The sequence below is a fragment of the Rana temporaria genome, chromosome 8 (assembly GCF_905171775.1).
Source record: "Rana temporaria chromosome 8, aRanTem1.1, whole genome shotgun sequence".
NCBI lineage: Eukaryota > Metazoa > Chordata > Amphibia > Anura > Ranidae > Rana > Rana temporaria.
The window spans coordinates 81,867,455-81,890,837 of NC_053496.1; the positions used below are offsets into that span (position 1 = coordinate 81,867,455).

The 23,383-nt window shown below is 42.7% G+C and overlaps 1 protein-coding gene and 1 long non-coding RNA gene across 3 annotated transcripts in view; one reads left to right on the top strand and one right to left on the bottom strand.

Annotated features, from left to right (window-relative positions):
• Positions 1-23,383, bottom strand: part of RNLS (renalase, FAD dependent amine oxidase) — a 184,114-nt gene that overhangs the window by 25,662 nt on the left and 135,069 nt on the right. For both annotated transcript variants that reach the window (XM_040362085.1, XM_040362084.1), the window contains exon 5: positions 19,498-19,671. In XM_040362085.1, the coding sequence (XP_040218019.1) occupies positions 19,498-19,671 (174 nt within the window). The remainder of the gene's footprint in view (positions 1-19,497; positions 19,672-23,383) is intronic.
• On the top strand, positions 5,877-19,808 carry LOC120947096. Its single transcript, XR_005750822.1, has 3 exons — positions 5,877-6,402; positions 8,805-8,918; positions 19,233-19,808. It is a non-coding gene; the product is annotated as an uncharacterized LOC120947096 (long non-coding RNA).

Genomic DNA, 23,383 nt, shown 5'->3' on the forward strand with positions numbered 1-23,383 from the left:
GAGGTCCACAGAGCTGTGAACCTGCAAAGCCATCCCCCCACCCATGAGTCAGGTGAGGGCAAAACTTCATGCGATGGTGGGTGTGGATGCCGGCTTACGCACCCAGGGACGTTTCTTTCCCCCGATGAGCCTTTGTCAGCCTGGGAGAGTATACCCGCGGGCCCTGACTGGCGAAAATACCACTTCTGTGTGGGAAAAGAAGGACCCGGCTTACGGCGCGGCTCCTTCCCCTTGGTGGGCTGAAGGATGAGAGTGCTCTTACCTCCAGTGACATCCTTAATAATGTTGTCCAGCGAGGTACCAAAAAGTCTCCCACCTTTGAAGGGTAAATCAGCCGGGGCTTTTTTGGATGCTCGGTCAACAGACCAGCATTTCATCCAATTTAGGCGGCGCAATACCACTGCAGAAAGAGAGGCTCTGGATATCAAGGGGGCTACATCCAGGGTAGCATCACAGACATATACACGGCCCTGGACCAACTGGTCGGCCAGTCTAACAAATTCATGAGAGAGCTGATGCTTCTCCACAGTCTGGTGCAAAACCTTTGCCCATTCAGTCTGAGACACCAAGGTTTCAGCCAAAATAGGCTGCAATGCAGACCATAGCATGGTAAACATGGAGCGGGTCAGCGCCTCGGACCTCCTATCAGTATGGTCCTTGAAAGCAGGGGTCCCTTCTATAGGGAGAGTGGTTACCTTGTTTAACCGAGCAACCGGGGGGGTCAACCACCGGAGGAGAAGCCCATGTTTTCAAAAGGCTATCCTCAAAAGGGTAATGGACCGCCAGGGGCTGAGGAACCACAAAGGACTTCTGCGGCTTTTCCCATTCCTTATCAATGAACTTGTCAAAAACACATAAGGAAAAACCTTTACAGAGCGGTCCGACTTCTGCGACCCAAAATAGACTGAGCCTTCAGTGGATGCCTCGGCTGCACCATCCAGCTTAAGGGAGTCCCTCACAGCACTGATAAGTGCACTAACAAGTGCCCTGTCCTGCACTGACCCAGGCGAAGGGTCTTCCTCACAAGGAAGGTCCTGGTCCGCATCCTCTGACAACCCAGAACCGGGGTTCTGCGCCGCAGCCAGTCCCAGGTCTGAGTCAGAGCATTCCCCAGGAGATGGCAGGGGAGGGGGCGCTTTGTACGCCCCCTACACCCAAATGCCGCTTCCACCCTGGCAACAAATGTTTCCAGGACTGCCGACAAAGTGTCCATGGGAACCGCAGGTGCAGGGGCACCAGCTGCCACCTCTGGCTTGTTTGGGGAAGGAGGACCAAATACTGACTCCATAACACAGACCGCTCTCAGGGACCTATTCAAGACCTGAAAGTCCACCCTCCTTGCTGCACTGACATGGGGGGGTTACCCAGGGGACTCATCAACCCAGCAAGAGACTGCTCAGTGCTGCTGCACGCAGCATGTGTTGTGAGGAAAAAGCTGTGAGGAAAAGCTTTGAGGAAAGATTTGTGAGGGGAATTTCTGCTGCGCGCTGTTCAGAAAGCCAGCACTAGAGGCCAAAACCCACACAAAATGGCCGCCAGATGCCTCAGAGATAACAGGGCGCGACCACAAGAAAATGGCTGCCCGCAATAACAAGCTGTACCATAGCGCGGCCACGACAAAATGGCCACCAATGGGAAATTCTATTGTAAACAGCAGGCATGTAAAAAATGGCGGCGAAACGCAGCGATGTGAATGAGAAGGCCGAATGGGGCTTCCCTGAGGCAGAGCACACTCCCACAGATAAAAACGGGCCCAGACACCCCACAGTCCCCCAATGGGAAAAGGAGCCCCCCACAGGTCCACCCCGGTAGCAGCGAGTGTAGAACATCGGAGGGAAATGTGAAAGAGCAGGGAAGGGGAGGATAGGAGAACCCCAGGAATGTCCAGTCGTTCCGACCTGCCGAGGGACTGTACTTACCCGTCCATGCCAGGACCTGCTGGCGCATTCCTGACAGGCATACAACCGCGTTGAAGTAGCTGTCGGCCCGGTCCACTGTGAGTGAGAGAACACAACAGCCCAGTCATGTGTGGACCCTGGAGCAAAAAAGCCCACCGGCCACCCCAGGAGCCATTGGGTATGTCATGGCAGACCCAGCGCTTCGCTAAGGTGTGCTCACGCTCGATGGCCGGACTGAGGAGATTACAAGGATCTATATATCCAGCACCATTGCCCACCCGGCAGTTGATAGAAGAATAAAACAAAACAAAACAAAATAAAATAAAATAAAAAAATGTCTTCGGGGCACTGGGCCCAAAGGAAGCCAACGTTCTTCTCTGCTAGGCAGAAAAAAACTGGGGCTGCATGCTGCAAGGAGGAGGGTTATGTCCGGAGGGACTGCCCCCTGGGCAGGGCTGTTCAACTCTGTTTAAGTAACATGTATTTAACCGCTTCCATACAGGGCATTTTCACCCCCTTCCTGCCCAGACCAATTTTTAGTTTTCAGCGCTGTTGCATTTTGAATGACAATTGCATGGTCATGCAACACTGTGCCCAAACTAAATCTTTATGTTTTTTCCCCCCCAACAAATAGAGCTTTCGTTTGGTGGTGTTTGATCATCTCTGCGTTTTTTATTTTTTGCGCTATAAACAAAAGAAGAGCGACAATTAAAAAAAAAAAAAACACAATATTTTTTACATTTTTATTTAACCACTAGCCGACCGCCCACCGCCGTTATACGTCGGCAAGTTGGCTCGGCTGGGCGAGAGCACGTAGTATGACGTCCTCTCTCCCAGCCGCCACTAGGGGCGCGCACGCGCCGCCCGCTCGCCCCCGACTCCCGTGCGTGTGCCCGTCGGGCGCGATCGCCGCCGGGCACACGCGATCGCTCGTTACAGAGCGGGGACCGGGAGCTGTGTGTGTAAACACACAGCTCCCGGTCCTGTCAGCAGGGGAAATGCTGATCTTCGGTTCATACAATGTATGAACCGAGGATCAGTGTTTCCCCTAGTGAGGCCACCCCCCCCCCCCCGTAAGAACACACCCAGGAATACTTAACCCCTTCCCCGCCCCCTAGTGTTAACCCCTTCACCGCCAGTGGCATTTTTATAGTAATCCAATGCATTTTTATAGCACTGATCGCTATAAAAATGCCAATGGTCCCAAAAATGTGTCAAAAGTGTCCGAAGTGTCCGCCATAATGTCGCAATACCGGAAAAAAAAAAATCGCTGATCGCCGCCATTACTAGTAAAAAATATATAATAAAAATGACATAAAAATACCCCCTATTTTGTAAACGCTATAACTTTTGCGCAAACCAATCAATAAACGCTTATTGCGATTTTTTTTTACAAAAAATATGTAAAAGAAAACGTATCGGCCTAAACTGAGGAAAAAATATGTTTTTTTTATATATTTTTGGGGGATATTTATTATAGCAAAATGTAAAAAATATTAATTTTTTTCAAAATTGTCTCTCTATTTTTGTTTATAGCGCAAAAACTAAAAACCGCAGAGGTGATCAAATACCACCAAAAGAAAGCTCTATTTGTGGGAAAAAAAAGGACGCCAATTTTTTTTGGGAGCCACGTCGCACGACCGCGCAATTGTCTGTTAAATCGACGCAGTCCCGAATCGCAAAAAGGTCCGGGGGGTAAGTGGTTAATAAATATCAAAATTAAAAAAAAAAAAACTTTTTTTTTCCCTCAGTTTAGGCCGATACGTATTCTTCTACATATTTTTGGTAAAAAAAGAAAAATCGCAATAATCGTATATTGATTGGTTTGCGCAAAAGTTATAGCGTCTACAAAATAGGCGATAGATTTATGGCATTTTTATTTTATTAATTTTTCTACTAGTATCGGCGGCGATTTGCGATTTTTTTACTGTAACCGTAACATTGCGGCGAACACATCGGACACTTTTGACACGTTTTTGGGACCATTCACATTTATACAGCGATTAATGCTATAAATATGCATTGATTACTGTGTAAATGTGACTGGCAGGGAAGGGGTTAACCAGTAGGGGGCGTTGAAGGGGTTAATATGTTCCCTAAGGTGTGTTCTAACTGTAGGGGGGAGGGGACTCTCAAGGGGAGGAGACCGATGTGTGTTCCTCTGTACTGGGAACACACATTGGTCTCACCTCTGACAGGAGGTGGATCCGTGTGTTTACACACACAGATCCACACTCCTGCTGTGATTACCGGCAATCGCGGCCACCGGGTCAGGAGCACTGCCGGATCGGCGAGGGGTTCCTGCCGCTGTCATTTCCCTATGACGCGGTATGGAAGTGGTTAGGTATCCAACATGTTCTGCCTAGTCCTTTCCTATGAACAGGAACATAACCCATATGTCAAGACTTGTGATGGCTGTGTCCGTCCATGGACGATGAGAGAAAATAATTTTAGTGAACACAAACACAATATAATATCCACTTTTTTGGTACAACAGTATAGACTATTACGCCGCGAAAATGCATACCAAACATATTTTGCTTTAAAATTGTGCACGCCTGAACCGTGCCAAACTATGGTACCTAAAAATGTCCATAGTCTTAATCTTAAAAGCCTTTACAGGTTACCAGTTAAGAGAAATTCCTAATATAATGGACATATACCATACTTCAATGCCCGTAGCAACTTATACCTCTTTAACCACTTAAGAACCGCCTAACGCCAATATACGTTGGCAGAATGGCACGGCTGGGCATAATCACGTACCTGTACGTGATTGTTAAATGCCCAGCCGTGGGTCGCTGGTGTGCGCCCACGACCCAGCCTGAAGCTCCGCGGCTGCAGGACCCGCGGACCCGATCGCCTCCGGAGTCCCGCAATCAGTCTCCGGAGCTGAAAACGGGGAGAGGTGTGTGTAAACACACCTTTCCTGTTCTTCGTTGTGGCAGTGTCATTGATCGTCTGTTCCCTGATAAAGGGAAAGGCGATCAATGACGTCACACGTCCAGCCCCGCCCCCCTACAGTTAGAAAAATATATGAGGTCACACTTAACCCCTTCAGCGCCCCCTAGCGGTTAACTCCCAAACTGCAATTGTCATTTTCACAGTAAACAATGCATTTTTACAGCATTTTTTGCTGTAAAAATGACAATGGTCCCAATGTGTCAAAATTGTCCGATGTGTCCACCATAATGTCGCAGTCACGAAAAAAATCGCTGATCGCCACCATTAGTAGTACTAAAAAAAACATAATAAAAATGCAATAAAACTATGCCCTATTTTGTTAACGCTATAATTTTTGCGCAAATCAATCGATAAACGCTTATTACGATTTTTTTTTTACCAAAAATAGGTAGAAGAATACGTATCGACCTAAACGGAGGAAAAAAACTTATTTTTATATATTTTTGGGGGATATTTATTATAGCAAAAAGTAAAAAAATTGCACTTTTTTCAAAATTGTCGCTCTATTTTTGTTTATAGCGCAAAAAAATTTAAAATCGCAGAGGTGATAAAATACCACCAAAAGAAAGCTCTATTTGTGGGGAAAAAAAAGATGCTAATTTTGTTTGGGAGCCACTTCGCACGACCGCGCAATTGTCAGTTAAAGCGTTGCAGTGCCGAATTGCAAAAAGGGGCCTGGTCCTTTACCTGCATTTTGGTCCGGGTCTTAAGTGGTTAAAGTCTTCGAGCCTCAAGCCTCCACTTGGGTGTCTTATGTTCTCCCTTCCCACCCCCATTTTTCCACTCTCCTCCAACACCTTCCTATGTTTCCCTCCTTGTTCCCATCATGAATCAGACCTCATTAACCACCTGACTTCCCAGTCAGTGTTTTGTTATCTCCCAAAACTTTTTCCAGTTGGCTAGAAATCACTTTCATATTCCTGGCTTATTGTTCTGATTATTTGCGTACTTTTTGTTATACCTATGATTAGAATGGTTTGAGGCAGTTATAGTTCTAGTGACTTGCAGTGCATTTGTATCTACCCGTTTCCTTATATCATGACCTGTATTTCGAAATGCTTAAAAAAACATTTATTGAAAGTGGGAAAAAAAACTAGGCTGTCTACAGTTTTGTTATAATCTTTTCTTTTTCACTTGGATGGGATAACTATACAGTTCATGTTACAAGACCAAAAAGGAGCTCCGTATAGACTTCTACAGTGTTGTTATTACTGGACCACCATCAGTAGCTGTAGCTGTAGCAGTTGGACACAAAGCACGTTGAGTTAACGACTAATTGTTAAAGATGTGGAGGTAGGATTGGATAAAAAAAGGGAATATTGTGAAGTGCACATGTTTTAGAATATAATCTAATAGTGGAATTTCTGAATTGTAATGCTTGGGTTACATTTTTATATGAATGCATTAATTATTGGTGTCTTATTTCAGGTCTTTTTGGCTATTACATTTTATGACAAACTGACTTCAGACCACACTGTATTATAGAGCCAAGATCCACACAAATTCTAATGGTGCGATAGGTTTGTAAGAGTTCTATATGGTAAGCTTTAACTGTTCTGTGTTCATTTTGTAGAAGTGTGTATTGCCTTTTTAAAATGAAAAGTGCTATGACTTATTAGCAGAGGAAGAAATTATATAATGCTATATATAACCAAAGAGTAATTAAAGGTTCTAGAACTGCTAGAGTGACTAATGCAAGGCTTTCTCTCAACCTAGTTATTAAAGACAAACATTTGTTGCTGTTATTTTAGAAATGAAGGCATTTTTCTATAAATGTTTGTAAAACCTTCATCTCCTACACTGTTCTCCCTGCAGTGCCTATTAAATAGATATTTAAGCTGGGCAGAGCTATGTACGGCACCTGCTTCACATCTGTGCCGACAGTGTAGAGCAATGTCATTGTGCAAGTTTTCCAAAGCAGATGAGTGATTACCACTGTTGGTATTTTATGTCTTCATTAGTATTACTGCTGCCTTATACCAGTATGTATTAAAAGTTGTGAAATATATACCTCTTAAAGGAGTTGTAAATAAAATCTTTTTTGCTGAAATGACCGTTTACAGGGTAGAGAGACATAATAGTGAACTGATTCCTTTAAAAAACGATTAAACATAGATAAAAATCAATCATATAATGTACCTGTAGTTTCTAGTTTTGTTTTTGCATGTTGTTTCCTGCTTCTGTGCTGTATAGAGCCACAGAGCCAATACAGGACAGTGATGGTTTGGAAAACGAAACTGATTGGTGCTGTGGGATTTTAGACACACAGTAATCACACTTCCTTGAAGTTAATGACCACTGAGAGAAAGCTCCCAGTACTGTGGTTATTAGGAAACAGACAACCAGGAAGTGTGGAGATCAGAGAAGAATTACAGCAACTTGAGAGCAAAAACAAACAATGAGGACATGAAAACAGCACTGCAGTAAGGTAAAGGAAGCTATTAAGATAAAAAAAAAAAAATTCCTTAACAAACCCTTTAAGAATGTACTGCTATGGGCTTCCTCTAGGGCTGGTCACGTGGTTTCAGCTGTAAAAGTAGGTTCAGTGATAATGCAGGGCCACTGATAGCCTATCCTATGCCAGTTTGACTGACACAATATGGCCCCTTTTACATGGGCGGTCCACCCGACGGACTCCACTTTGCTCAGCGAGGGACCGATCCATTGATTCCCGCTGAGCAGGTGGATGACAGGTCCGTCTCTGCAAACTGTGCCGAGACAGACCTGTCAGAGCCCTGCTCTCCTCTATGGGGAGATCAGATAAAAACAGACCACCAGACAGTTGGAAAATAGTGTTTCCATCCGTCTGGATTTTGCGGACAGGATAGGATAGCAGCGGATGTCAGCGAACATGTCACCGCTGATATCCACTGCTCCATAGAGGTGAATGGAGTATCCGATCAGGTCTGCCTGAAAAATGGACAGGCGGACCTAATCGGAAAGCCTGTGTGAAATGGGCCTATAACTAATAGACACCTGCACCAGCATCATAAAGAAAGCCAAGAGCATAATTGTATTCTCTTTAAAGCAGGGCTAAGCCCAGGTTCACACTGGGCTGCAGGAATGAAGCCGTGCGAGTTCAGCTGTACTCGCACAATTTCACTCCCGCTGGCAGTCCCGATTTCAGCCGCGATTACAGACATCTGTGCAGGTTTCTGCACAGATGTCAATGTAAATCGTGGCCCGCAATCGCAAAACTACTTTTTTAAATCGATACAACGCCGCAGATGCAACGTCACACCGATTAGGATGGTGTCATTGCCGGCAATTGCCACCGATTTGACATGTCAAATCGTATTTCAAAACACAGTAGTGTGAACCAGGGCTAAACCGTCCTTTAATTTTCAGCCAAAGGAAGCTGCCATCCTATGCCCCGTACACACTATGAGAAAAATCGAGAGAACGATCAGACAGTTTTCCAGTGTTTCACAGCAAGTCAGAACAAAGAATAGAAATAATGTATGAAAATGTTCATATGACAAAGGCTTTTTTTGGTTATTTGTTGTTTCTGATCATGCAGTCTTTTGTAGCTGATCTTTCTCCTACGAAAATTTTAGTTTGGAAGGTCAGAATGGGCTTTTGAAAGTTGTGTACACACTATCAGAAAATCGTATGATGGTTCCTCGGACGAAAATGTTCGCTCGTGTGTACAGGGCTTTAGCCTCTGTTTGATCTTCAACTGCCATGAAGCTGTACATGTAATCAGTTATAACGCCATCCATTTTATGGTTTGACAGTTTGGTTGAGAGCATAAGCAAATGGGACATCTATTATTTCTGGCATGTGCAAGAATGTATCGGCTTGTTCACACCACATGCTTTTTTTCCTCCATCCAAAAACGCATAGAAAGTAGTTTACATTATTTTTAAATGGCATAGTTCACACCAGTGCTTCCAGTTCCAGAAAAATAAAATTAGAACATGTTGCATTTTTTTTGCACAGAACTGTACTGGAACGTAGTAAAATGCATCAAAGACGCACTGGACCCAGGTGCAGTGAAAAATAAAATGATCTGGAATGAGGACGTTTTTGTGGTGTGAACTGACACCAAGACAGGTAAGTGTTTTGTGCCTTCAGATTTGAACTATTGGGATAGGGCAGGACGACCGTAAAAGACAATTTTAGCCATTTGCCGCCCGCCTTATGCAAAAAGACGTCGGCAAAGTGGTTTCAATATCCTGAGTGGACGTCATATGACGTCCTCAGGATATTGAGCCGCTGCGCATCGCGGCGATCGTTGTTGCAGGGTGTCAGTCTGATCGATTATCAGCACAGCCCCCCCGAGGATGCCCACCTTGGACCACCAGGGATGCCACTAAACCACCAGGGATGCCACTAGACCACCAGGGATGCAAAACACAGATATGCCAACCTAGACCACCAGGGATGACAATGACAGAAATAATGGATGCCAATCAGTGCCCGCAAAGGATGCCAATCAGTGCCCACAATGGGCATCACTGATTGGCATCCATTAGTACAACACATACGTTAGTGCCAATCTATGCCTATCCGTGCCCATCCGCGCCGCCTATCCGTGCCCAATATTAGTGCCCATCAGTGCCACCTCATCGGTGCCCATCAGTGCCGCCTCATCGATGCCCGTCAGTGCAGAACCATCAGTGAAGGAGAAAACGTACTTATTTACAATGTTTTATAACAGAAACAAAAAAAAAAATTTTTTTCAAAATTTTCTGTAATTTTTTTATTATTTTTGCAGAAAATAAAAATCCCAGAGGTGATCAAATACCACCAAAAGAAAGCTATATTTGTGGGTACAAAATTTATAGAAATTTAATTTGGGTACAGTGTAGCACGACCGCGCAATTGTCATTCAACGTCCTCATTCCTGCCATCCACCACGTAGAGCTGCTTCCTTGTCAGATATGCTGTCTGACCCTTCAGCAGCGTGTGTCTGTCAGTCTGCGTCATTTAAGTGCCGTTTCATAAATGGCAAAAATGGCTGCCAAGCGGCCACTAGAGGCCAATAACTATCGCGGGCCACAAGAACATGGCCGCCGAGCGGCAGCTAAAAGCCCACACAATGAGGCTACAAAAACATGGCCGCCAAGTATGAATAGTCAAACACCACCTGGATCACAGCAAAGATGGCCGCCAAGCGGAAGATAGAGGCCAATTACAGCGCGGCCACAAGAACATGGCCGCCAATGCAGTAGAAAGTAAACACAGCAGGATCACCAAAAACATGGCCGCCAAGCGGAAGATAGAGGCCAAATACAGCGCAGCCACAAGAATGTGGCCGCCAGTGCAGATAGAGAAATACAGCCTGGATCACAGCAAAAATGGTCGCCGACAGCATGGAGCAGGACACACAGGTAAGCAAAATCTCTTTAAGCAGCTTATAACAATGCTTTAGCGGACGTATATGCACAGTTCCCCAGGTGAAGCCCTCCCCAGGTGAAGCCCCACCCCAGCAGCTAGCTCAGAGAGCCTAGGGAGGAGGGAAGGAAGGAAGGGAGGGGAGAAGGGAAGAATAGAGCCCTTAACTCACTTCTCCAGGGATGCCCAGCTCTGTCTTCCTGTCGAAGCAGGGGGTTACTACTTACCCTTCCTGAGGATTGTGCTGGAAGCATCCTAGACAGACCATCTACAGCATGGTGACGGAGGTGACTTGGCTTTGTTTCCCTTTGTACTCACCCCATTTACAGTACATCCTTCCTGAGGACTGGTGCCCAGAACTGGACAGCATACTCCAGGTGAGACCGGACCAGAGTCTTGTAGAGTGGGAAAATCATTGCTTTATCAATGGGCCTGGAATTCACATCTGAAGAGCACTGCAGTGCTCAGAAAAGGCACAGGACTCTTAGGACTTTTAAATTTTGCAATGCGAATGCACAACATATATGTAAACAGCTTCAATCAATGTTATTTAACATATTATGCGAATAGGATGCAGTGCAAAACACATCTAATTTTCATATATGTGAACCGAGCCTAAATTAGATGGGCTTTAGTTATCCTCCAAATTACTATAGAAATGGTTTACAATATCAATTGTAAATTTATCCCAACAAAACCATATAGTTACTAGCCTGAGTCGTGTAGTTTAATTCAGATATTACCAGCTTTGTCTACCTTTGCAAATTTTCTTTTGCTTAGAACCCAGATCATGAGCTAAATGCTAACTTGAATTTAGTCATCTGGATGTTTTGGCCATGCCTGGAGCATTTGGCCACATCTGAATGTTATTGGATAATGATGAAATTCAAGGAGGAAATAAAATAATTGTAGCCATAACTCCAACAGAATAACACAGCTGTGAAAAGGGGCTCTCCTCTCTCTTAGTTCATCAGCGAGTGTGTTCCAATTTCCATTCAGAATCTGAACTTGTTGTTTTCATGGAAGATTTACATAAAAAGTACTCCTAATATCCATGGCTAAAGCAGAAAATTGCTTTCAGAAAAACAGCACTGAGTTCTAGCGGTTGCCTTCGGTCAGGATGCAGACAGGAAAGTTACTAAATTTGGTTGTTCCATTAATTTGGTAGTTTCCGTATTTCTATAGGATTTTGTTTCATTTATTATGCAAGGAAATCTCATCAAAGAGCTATTTATCTCAGTGCCCTGCCACCCATTACATGAAAAACATCCAAGAGCTTTAATGCGCCAGCAATGAAATTCATTTCCCATTATATATTATTAAGTACTTGTAGAAAGGCCAAGAGTTCCCAAGTTCTTAACTGAGACTACCAATAAAAATTCAACTAAATCCAAGTCTTACATCAGTTTTACAATTAACTTTCTTCCACCTGTGTTAGATCACGACAACTAGAAATGCTTGCTATGGACAAGGTCCCTGTGTCCTTGCGCTATATATATTTTAATACTTTGTAAAATTAAAAAAGAATGTAAAACCCTTTAGGTCATGGCTTCTCCTTGTTGCCCTACTCTATAGAAGTTATTGTTTCCATGCACTGCACGGATGATGGCCAACAAGTGTGAAAGAGCTGTATGCAGTTAGGAATAAATCGCTCCATAACATTAGGCTGTACCGGTACTATAAAACACCAGTGGTTCTGAATATTTACTTGACCAAGAGACAGAAAGCAATCATTTGTATGATGTTCAATTCCTTAATTAAGCAACAGAATTAGATTATTTTTTTATTTAATCACATTTTATTAGATATTTTTGTTTTTTGCAATTGTGCAGACACAATTGAAAATACAAATGAATAGGCTACAAAACCGATGGTGCAGTCCTTTTTTCATGGCATGGACTGGAATCCAGGCATGGCTGATCACAACTTTGACTATGGGCCCTTGGAGGTCTACTATACATTACAAACTGATTTATATAACAAGACTTTTAACCACTTAAGACCCGGACCATTCTGCAGGTTAAGGACCTGGCCAGTTTTTGCGATTCGGCACTGCGTCGCTTTAACTGACAATTGCACGGTCGTGCGATGTGCCTTCTAAACAAAATTGGCGTCCTTTTTTTCCACAAATAGAGCTTTCTTTTGGTGGTATTTGATCACCTCTGCATTTTTTTTTTTTGCGCTATAAACAAAAATAGAGCATCAATTTTGAAGAAAATTCTATATTTTTTACTATAATAAATATCCCCAAAAAATATATAAAATAAAAAGAGGCCATTACAACTTTTTATCTCGCACGGTATTTGCGCAGCAATTTTTCGAACATGTTGTTTTTAAAAAAACTGTTTTGTGCTAAAAGAAAACAACAAAAAAAACAGTAAAGTTAGCCCAATGTTTTTGCATAATGTGAAAGATGAAATTACGCCGAGTAAATAGATACCCAACATGTCACCCTTCAAAATTGCACACGCTCGTGGAATGGCGCCAAACTTCGCTACTTAAAAATCCCCATAGGTGACGCTTTAATTTTTTTATTGGTTACATGTTTTTAGTTACAGAGGAGGTCTAGGGCCAAAATTATTGCTCTCGCTCTAACGTTCGCAGCGATACCTCACATGTGTAGCTTGAACACAGTTTTCATATGTCGGCGGGAATTACGTATGCGTTCGCTTCTGCGTGCAAGCACACGGGGACAGGGGCGTTTAAAAAAAATAATAATGTATTGTTCATTTTACTTTATTAATTTTAGTGACACTTTTCGCCAAAAATACATTTTTTGACCACTTTTATTCCTATCATAAGGAATGTAAACATCCCTTGTAATAGGAATATGGCATGACAGGTCCTTGTTACAGTGAGATGTTGGGTCAATAAGACTATCAGCGGCAATTTACCGCCATCCGTGATGTGCCGGGTCTTCTAGACCCGGCGGTCATGGATGATTCCGGGAGCGCGCCCCAGGGGGTGTGCGGGAGCAAGATTCTGGGAGGACATCCTCCCAGGATAACTCGACCGCGCTGTAAACGTCTTTTGTCTATAGCGCGGTCGGCAAGCGATTAAGTGGTTAAATAGCATTTATGAATAGATACAGTGGGGGGAAATCATCATTTGATCCCCTGCAGATTTTGTAAGTTTGCCCACTTACAAAGAAATGGTCTATAATTTTTATCATAGGTGCATTTTAAGACAGAATATCAACCGAAAAAACACACAATACAAATGTTAGAAATTAAATTGCAGTTTAGCGAGTAAAATAAGTATCTAATCTCCAAGCAAAACATGACTTGGTACTTGGTGGAGAAACCCTTGTTGGCAAGAACAGATGTAAGATGTTTCTTCTAGTTTGTTACCAGGTTTGCACACATCTGAGGAGAGATTTTGCTCCACTCTTCTTTACAGATCTTATCTAAATCCTTAGGCCACATTCACACTGAGGCGGTTCTAAACTGCCAGTAAAAACACTGAGCGCTTATAAAGTGCTCTTCAGGTGCTTTTAAAGAGCTTTCCATTCATTTCAATGGAGAGGGGAGTTTTTCACAGCCCTGCCAGCACACCGACCCAGTGTGAAAGAATTCATTGATTTTAATGGAAATACACACTGAGGCGCTTTTCAGGTGCCTAAAAAGCTCACAAAATGTAAGTGATCTTAAGGTTTCTTGGCTGTCGCTTGGCAACTCGAAGTTTCAGCTCCCTCCATAAATAGGATTAAGGCCTGGAGACTGGCTAGGCCATGAACTTAATGTGCTTCTTTTTGAGCCACTTGTTTGTTGCCTTGGTGGTATGTTTTGGGCTATTGTCATGCTGGAGTATTCTGGCTAAGGGAAGAAGGTTCTCATCCAAGATTTTACAATACCCCATCCATTAGCCCCTCAATGTGGCAAAGTCGGCCTGTACCTTTAGCAGAGAAACATCCCCAAAGCATAACGTTTCCACCTCTGTAGGGATGGTATTCTTAGGGTCATAATCCGCATTTTTATTCCTCCAAACACGGTGAGTTGAGTTAATGCCAAATAGCTCAATTTAGGTCTCATCTGACCACAGCACTTTCTCCCAATCCTTCTCTAGAATCATTTAGATGTTCATTGGAAAACTTCAGACAGGCCTGTACATGCCTTCTTGAGGAGGGGGACCTTGCAGGCGCTGCAGGATTTCAATTGGCGGCGTATTTTGTTACCAATGGTCTGTTTGGTGACTGTGGTCCCAACTGCTTTGAGATCATTAACAAGCTCCTTAATACAAAAATGTATCTGGAATGGGAAAGGAAGCCGTATCTCCTATAAGGTAATGAGTAGATCTAAAGACAACGAGGGGGTGCTCCTTCCAGATTTTCAGAAATATTATGAAGCAGCAGCAATAAAGAGAGTTATAGATTGGGTCCATAATGCATCACATAAGAAATGGGTATCGTTAGAAGATAATATGAGCAAACCGTCCCTAGGCCAGATTATTTGGATTCCCAAAAAATAGAGAGACCTTCCTAAGGTATTGGCCCCAATTACAATAGAAACACTAAGAATATGGGATAAAGTAATTAAAGATATGAAAGGACAATACAACAGCCCACTGATGTCCCTGACAGGAAATAATTATTTCCTACCAGGAAAAAATAATAAGCTATATCTAAAGTGGACCCATTCGGACAGATTAAGATTAAAAGATGTTTTAAAGGGGAATAGATTATGCTTATTAGAAGAACTGCGTGAGAAATATGGAACACCACCGTGGGATGGTTGGAGATACATGCAGCTCCAACATTTTGTTTAATCTCTTCCAAAACCACTTCACTGTGTTGAAAGGTTAAATTCATGGGAGAGATTAATAGACCAAGGGGGAATAAGTAAAAAAGGGATGATCTCTAAGATATATAGGTTGCTGATAACCTCCATGGACGATGGGTTAATGCATCCTTTAGAAAAATGGGAGATAGAATTAAATCAAGCAGTTCCAGAGATGTTGAAGAAGAGGGTTATGGACTATGTACATTCTACCTCAAAGGATACAAGGATGAAAGAAATTAACTATAAATTATTGACCAAGTGGTACTACGTCCCCACTAAAATGCATAAAATAAGTCATGATGCATCACCCTTGTGCTGGAGGGAATGCAGGGGAGAAGGAAACCATGCCCATATATGGTGGCAATGTAGCTTGATTCAAACATATTGGGTGGAAGTACTAGATCTGATGAAACAGATAGAAGGGAAGTAGATAGAACTAGACTCTTGGAAATGTTTATTCCATGCAATATAAGGACCCCCCCTTTGGGGGGGGGGGCTGGGCGGGTTGCTCTGGTCTCTGTTTCTCCAAGAGGCGTTTAGCTATCTCTCTTCGTGAGGATAAAAGAGAAGGTACCACGGTATGGAGAGACCTATTTTAGGTGCATGATTTAGAGGATGGACCCAACTATGTACCCAGACATGTGTTTTTGTATTATTGTACATGTTTTATGTATGAATGTAATATGTGAACTTTATAATGGTTTTTGATTTAAAAAATGTTTTTGAAAAGTTTGTAAAAGTTTTTTATGTGAAAAAGAATAAAAATAATTTAAACAAGCAGCTCCTCTTGTGTAGTTCTGGGCTGATTACTCACTTTTCTCATGATCATCCTTACCCCATGAGATGAAATCTTACATGGAGCTCCAGACCAAGGGTAATTCATGGTTATTTAGTATTTTTCCATTTTCAAATAGTCGCTCCAACAGTTGTCACCTTCTCACCAAGCTTCTTGCTGATGGCCCTGTAGCCCATTAAAGCCTTGTGCAGGTCTACAATCTTGTCCCCGACGTCCTTTGACAGCTCTTTGGTCTTTTCCATGATGGCAAAGTTTGAATTGAAGAAAAAGATTCTCTGGACTGGTGTCTTTTATACACATAACGAGTTGTCATTAGGAGCACCTTCTAAAAACTGACATAACTAATCTTTGTACCACACAATGTAGTTCTGTACAAGCACTCCCCCTCCTGACTTTCCCTTTAAAGCGTACATCATCTCAAATATAATTAGGGTCAGGGCAATACAAACGAAACCCGCTTTTGTGTCCCTGATTTATATCTCAATAAAGCCCTGGAGAACATTTAAAAAAAATGTTTCCGAAATGGAATTGTTTTCCCATCCTAAATATGATTAATGCACAATCAGTTTTGCAACTTCTCTCTTTATTCTGGCAATATTCAGCTAGCTATCTTCTGTTTAATGTCCTCTGTACCACCTTTGCAGTGATGGTTTCTCTTTAACAGCTGAAAGGTTACCTCATCCTGTCCATAGCATATTTCCACACCATAGAAACCTCACCCGAGAATTTGAAACACCCAGTGCAATTAATTTGCCACTTAATCAAGCATTTTCCAAAGATGCAACCTCTAGGCACCATGAGGTAGTGAGATATTTATACACCTATTTAAAGAATGCAGTCAGCCTTATTTGTGCACACCTTGGTTAGAAAGTCCCTAGAGATCAACTCAAGATCCTAAGACTGCACTTCCAAACAGCTTTGATGTCTTTATTTCAACCTTTATATACACACTGATCAGCCATAACATTATGACCACTGGCAGGTAAAGTGGAAAGCACTGATTATCTCATCACAATGACATCTGAAAGTGGGTGGAATATATTAGGCTGCAAGTGAACTTGTCCCTGAAACTGAAAAGCAGGAAAAAATGGGCAAGCGCAAGGTTTTTAGGGTTAAATTGTAATAGCTGAATGACTGGGTCACAGCAAGTCCAAAACTGCAGCTCTTGTGGGACATTACCAGGCTGGAGTGGTTAGACCTACCAAAAAAGTGGTTGAAGGAAGGAAGGAAAAAGAGGCAAACTGGCAATAGGGTTATGGGTAGCCAAAGCTCACTAATGTGCGTGGGCAGCGAAGGCTGGCCCGTGTAGTCTAATCCAATAAAAAAAAAAAAAAACCCTTGCTCTGTCAGTCCCAAAGTATGTGTGAGAGCCGATCTCCTCCCCGCCCTCTCATGCCTGTGTAATTTTATTTTCTGCAGCTGCTCCAGTGCTTATAAAGTAAAGAAACATGTATTATTTACTTTGATCCTCTGTTTTAGGTCCCTGTTCAGTACAGTGCATTTTTCTAAAAATGTAATGCTAAATACCTTCTTTGCAGAGCCTTGCTGTGCAGGCACGTGACTTTCTTTTGCTAGCTTACATTCACCAGAGTGAAATATCAGCCCCTCCCACTGTACTCACTGACTTCGGAAGGGAAGCGGAGGGAGGTCATATGAAAGGACAGCAGAGCTGAGCATACCTTCGAGCGAGGCATTACCCCACATGCATGGGTGCAGATAAACTGTACCCACAAGTGCATTGTTTGTTGTGTATGGGGGGCACCATAGATGCAGACCAGTCAGGGTGCCCATGCTGACCCAAGTCCATACTCAAAAGTGCCTACAATGGGAAGGTGAGCATCAGAACTGGACTGCGGAGCAATGGAAGAAGGTGGCCTGGTCTGATGAGTCACAGTTTCATGTGGATTGCCAGGTGTGTTTGCGCTGCTTACCTGGGGTGTAGGATGGGAAAAGGACAAGTTGATGAAGGCAGTGATCTGCTACTAAAGGTTTGGTGGTCAGATACCAAAGCATGCCTTCAGAGGTCATGGAGTCAATGCCGCTATGGGTCAGGGCTGTTTTGGCAGCAAAAGGGGGACCTACTCAATATTAGCTGGGTGGTCATAAAGTTATGGCTAATTGGTGTATATGTAGTATATACAATTTACACTACATTGCCAAAAGTATTGGGATGCCTGTCTTCACGCACAGGAACTTTAATGGCATCCCAGTCTTAGTCTGTAGGGTTCAATATTAAGTTGGCCAACCCTTTGCTATAACAGCTTCAACTCTTCTGGGAATGCTGTCCACAAGGTTTAGCAGTGTGTCTATGGAAATGTTTGACCATTGTTGTGAGGTTAGGCACCGATGTGGATGAGAAGGCATGGCTCGCAGTCTCTGCTCTAATTCATCCCAAAGGCATTGTATTGGGTTGAGGTCAAACTCACTCATCCATGTCTTTATCGATCTTGCTTTGTGCACTGGTCAAAATCACTTGGTGGAGGAGGGTTTATGGTGGGGTTGGGTTAGGCCCCTTAGTTCCAGTGAAGAGAAGTCTTAAGGCATTAGCATACCAAAACAATTTGGACAATTTAATGCTCCCAACTTTGTGGGAACAATTTGGGGATGGCCCCTTCCTGTTCCAAAATGACTGTGCACCAGTGCACAAAGCAAGGTCCATAAAGACATGGGTGTGTGAGTTTGGGGGTGGAGGAACTTGACTGGGCTACACTCCTAAACCTTGTGGACAGCCTTCCCAGAAGGGTTGAAGCTGTTATAGCTGCAAAGGGTGAGTCAACTCCATATTGAACCTAAAGTTGGGGGAAAATGCTGCTAAGAAGCATGAAAATCACGAAAAGATTTTTTATTTCTATGTTACTATCAAACTGGATGAGAAAGATCCTCTCCGTTTTTTATTTTTTTTATTTGCCATGGGCTTGTGTCCTCCATGGCAGTGCCCAACTTCCCATGTCTGTTTTTGGCAACAGCTTGGCTACTAGTCAAAAAAAGACACTAGTCATGGCTAGTATTGACTAATGAGCTCCCCGCCAATGCAACGCGTAGCAAAGCTCAAGTTCTCGAAATTTCTCAAAGTATTCACGAAACTTCACGGGAATCAATCACAGGTAGATTTACTTATTGCTAGCTATGAGCACATTGGATTTCCAGCAGAACAACAGTTTTTTTGCAGTGCCAGTAGAGTTTATAAAGGGACAAAGCATGAGGAAATGTGCATGCATTGCAGAGATGTACTGGAAGGTTTAATTTTGTCCAGACATACAATTGTCTACATTCTATGAGCCACAGGCAAATTGAACATAACGCCAGTCAGATTCCAGCTGTCATTTTGAATGCAAATACAAAGAAGTCTACATCTAACATTTGATTGATTACGGAGACCACGTCATTACTTGTCCTTTTCTACATTATTTATAAATCAGCTATTAAAATAACCATGGCATTCTGTCTTTCATTTAGGTCAAACATAACAGGAACAGTACACCTGAGGCTTCCTAAACCAAATATTCAACATACCCTGCCCAGGAAGCTGCTAAGGAATATTATCAGGAGGTATTATAGATTCCTTATTGTTGCTGGCCTAGTGTGACATTGTATTCATTCCCGGAGGCCTGTAACTAAATACATATTCTCTTTAGAGCTGCAGCCCTCAATTACGCAGCATATCTCATGATCCACACCCTCTATTGTCCCTGTATTTAAGAGGAATAATGGAAGCACTGACCTACATTGCGTTTCTTATCATCAATGGAGATGAAGCGTATGCAGGGATTATCGGTGATGTACTTGGCTGCCCAGGGGACGTCAATCTGTGTGCCAGCTTCATAAAAGAGTCCCAGGGCATAACGGGAGGAGTAGCTCACAGTTTCCAGTTGCCGCCGCTGGTTTTCATTTATTACTGAAAGATTTAAAAAAAAAAAAAAAAATTATTGTCAACATTCAACACTCAAGCTGTCACTGGCCTACATTTCCTAGGAGTCTCAGCCAGTTCAAAGTTAAATAATAATAAAAGGCAAATAAACACCCTTTCATCCAGTTCTGGCTTTATTCAACTGTATTCATTGTATTTTTAAATACTGCCAGAATAATTACCTAAAGTCTCAATCTATAATCACTTTCATCTCTCAAGCCAATTATTTTTTCCCTTTATTGAAAAAAAAACAAAAACAAAACATAGAATCCATTTAATACATAGTGTTTCCGCAAACTGGTTCCATTTGAAACCCTAACTGAATGACATTTAGTTTGCTAAAGCACCGTGCATGAATTGCCATTTCTCCAATAAAGTACTTGCTTTCACCTTTGTCTAATTTTATGTTGCATCTCAATGCTGCTGATCTCCTGCGGGCTCTTTGCAGCCTATTCTTCTCTACAAGTATATGCTCCAGAAATGGCTGGAAGGCATTTGTCGGAGTGGGTTTCCTAATGTTGAAAACAGTGGACCATGCCTGTGCCATGTATGTTTTATATAGCTCATGCGCAGCCGCATAGGTGGAAGGCAAGGACAGACTGGTGTAACCCTGTACCAGTACGTTACAATATTAGTTAGCTTGAAGAAAAAGTCCATCCAGTTCAACCAATAGAAAAGGTGCTTAAAAATGGACCTTAAAGTGTCACTAAACCCACATCATAAATGCTGTATTACATGCTGTTCATACTCACTCGCGCAATCGCGGCCATGCCGTGTTGCTAGAAGGCGGTGCGACCCCAATCTCTGTAAAGAGCCACGTCCGCGGCTCTTTAACCATGTGATCGGCTGTGTCCAATCACAGCCGATCACATGTAAACACGGAGATGCCAGTAATTGGCTCTCCTCACTTCACATCAACAGTGTGTGTGGTGAGGAGAGCCCATCAGCGGCATCTCCTGACATATGCCAACTTCCATCATAAAAGCTGAGGCAGCAGACTTTGTAAAAAAATTGGTGTCATTCTCAAAACATTTGGCCGCGGCTATAGCCACTGTTTCCAAAATAGTTAATATGCAAATACAGTGATACCTATTATAAATAAGGTGCCAAATGTGATATTAAACAGCGCTCAAAAAAATATGTGAAAATGTAAATCAACAAATATAATATTGGTACAGTGACATAGTGAAAAATAAATAAATAATCCACCCTCTAAGTGAGTCAATATATAAGTGTCCAAAAATCCGTGCAAAAATCGCATCAAAAAATACCAGGTTGGCAAATAAAGTCCATGAACTGTCTAAGTGAACAAAAAAATATATATAAATAGTTCATAAATTTATATATATATTATATTTGTTGATTTACATTTTCACATATTTTTTTGAGCGCTGTTTAATATCACATTTGGCACCTTATTTATAATAGGTATCACTGTATTTGCATATTAACTATTTTGGATTCTATAATTTTTAAAGCAGCAGCTCTTGCATATTTATTAATTTATTCATTTATTTTATAAATATCACTAGTGTTCACATTTATTCTCCAGCTACGCGCAGTGAGGGTGGCTCACATTAGACGGCCCTTATCTCCACCCCTTTTTTCTATAGCCACTGTTTCGCTATTTTCCAGCAATCTCTTTCACCAAAAGCCAATTGTTCAAATAGGCCAAGTGAGTAAGTGTGGTGTCTGGCAGCACGGCTGCAAGATAGGGAAGTATTGACAGTCTTCTTTTTACAGGTAAACCTTCACCAATTTTTCAATAGATACAGGGCCACTTTACCATTTCACCCGCAACCTACATGGGTTAAAATATAATAAATTTGATACATACTGTAATGTAGTACAGCTGATTGTTCCACATTGCTGGCACTCTCACCAATTTTGTGGTGCAGTGGATTATAGAAAGTTAACCACTTAAGCCCCGGTCCATTTTGTAGCTAAAGGACCAGGCCACTTTTTGCGATTTGGCACTGTGTCGCTTTAACTGACAATTGCGTGGTCGTGAAACGTGGCTCCCAAACAAAATTGGTGTCCTTTTTTTCCCACAAATAGAGCTTTCTTTTGGTGGTATTTGATCACCTCTGCGGTTATTTGTTGCGCTATAAACATAAGAGTCAGTTGATCGGTTTGCGCAAAAGTTATAGCGTCTACAAAATAGGGGATAGTTTTATGGCATTTTTATAAAAAACATTTTTTACTAGTAATGGCGGCGATCAGCGATTTTTATCGTGACTGCAACATTATAGGGCACACATCCAACACTTTTGCCACATTTTTGTGCTATAAAAATACCCCGATTAGTGTAAAATTGACACTGGCAAAGAAGGGGTTAATCACTAGGTGGCGCTGTAGGATTTAAGTGTGCCCTAGTGTGTGAGATTCTTATTGTAAGGGGGCGTGGTCTGGCGTGACACGTCACTGATCGTCGTTCTCTATGACAGGGAACAGACGATCACCGACACTGCCACTAGGAAGAACGGGGAAAGGTTTGTTTACGCTTACCTCTCCCCGTTCTTCAGCTCTGTGACCCGATCGCAGGACACCAGCAACGATCAGGTACGCGGGGGCATGATCACGGAGCTCAGGACTGGGTCGTGAGCGTGACCCACGGCTGGGCTCTTAAAGGCAACGTACCTGTACGTGCTTATGCCCAGCCGGGCCGCTCTATATCGTTGTGCGGCGGTCCTTAAGCGGTTAAAATGCATTTTAAGTCAAAACTTTTTCTTTTTGGACAAACTATAAGGGATAAAATCCCTGTCAGGTTATTTTTGCCATCTGTAGAAATTTCCTCTCACTTCTTGCTGTATCAGGAAATTACGTGATCACTAAAATGGGAAATAACAGCTGTTAGATGTCACTGGAATAATTGTTCCCACTTGAAGATTTTTGCTCGATTCTTATCCTGGTGAAAAATCGAAAGTTTGGATTTTCTCTCACTTCCAGTCCTGGAGACAGTGGTCACCAGGACAGATAGCATGAGTCTTCTAAGCAGGAACATAGAAGGCAGTAAGATCTCATTCACATTATATCACAGTGAGCTGCAACATGCACATTACATTATGCGGCCCATTCAAAATGTAGAAAAGCTACAAATACAACAATCAGAAGCAGATACAATGGTGTATGAGGGACTATATTGATATCAGATGAGAGTAGGTACACCTCAAATAATGCTGATAAGCAATGATATACCACCTCTATACCAACGACACACACAAATCTATCTCTCTACTCCTCTCCTCACTCCTTCAGTCTCCTCTTGTCTTACTAACCAACATTTCAGCTTGGATGTCACACCACTTCTTAAAACTCAATCTTTCTAAAACGGAGCTCATAATTTTTCCTCCAGGCCGTGCCTCCCCCGACTTCTCCATCAAGATCAATAATACAACCATCAGTCCCTCCCCCTCATGCCAGGTACTAGGTGTAATCCTAGACTCTAAACTGTCCTTCAGCCCCAAATCCAATCACTGTCCAAATCGTGCAGATTTCACCTCAGAAACATCTTCAAAATAAGCCCCTTTCTAACTGTTGACACCACTAATCAACTTATTCACTTCCTTGTTATCACTCGCCTTGACTATTGTAACTCCCTCCTCATTGGCCTACCTCTCCGCAAGCTATCCCCACTTCAGTCCATCATAAATGTCTATGCCAGACTCATCCACCTTACCAGCTGTTTAGTGTCTGCAAC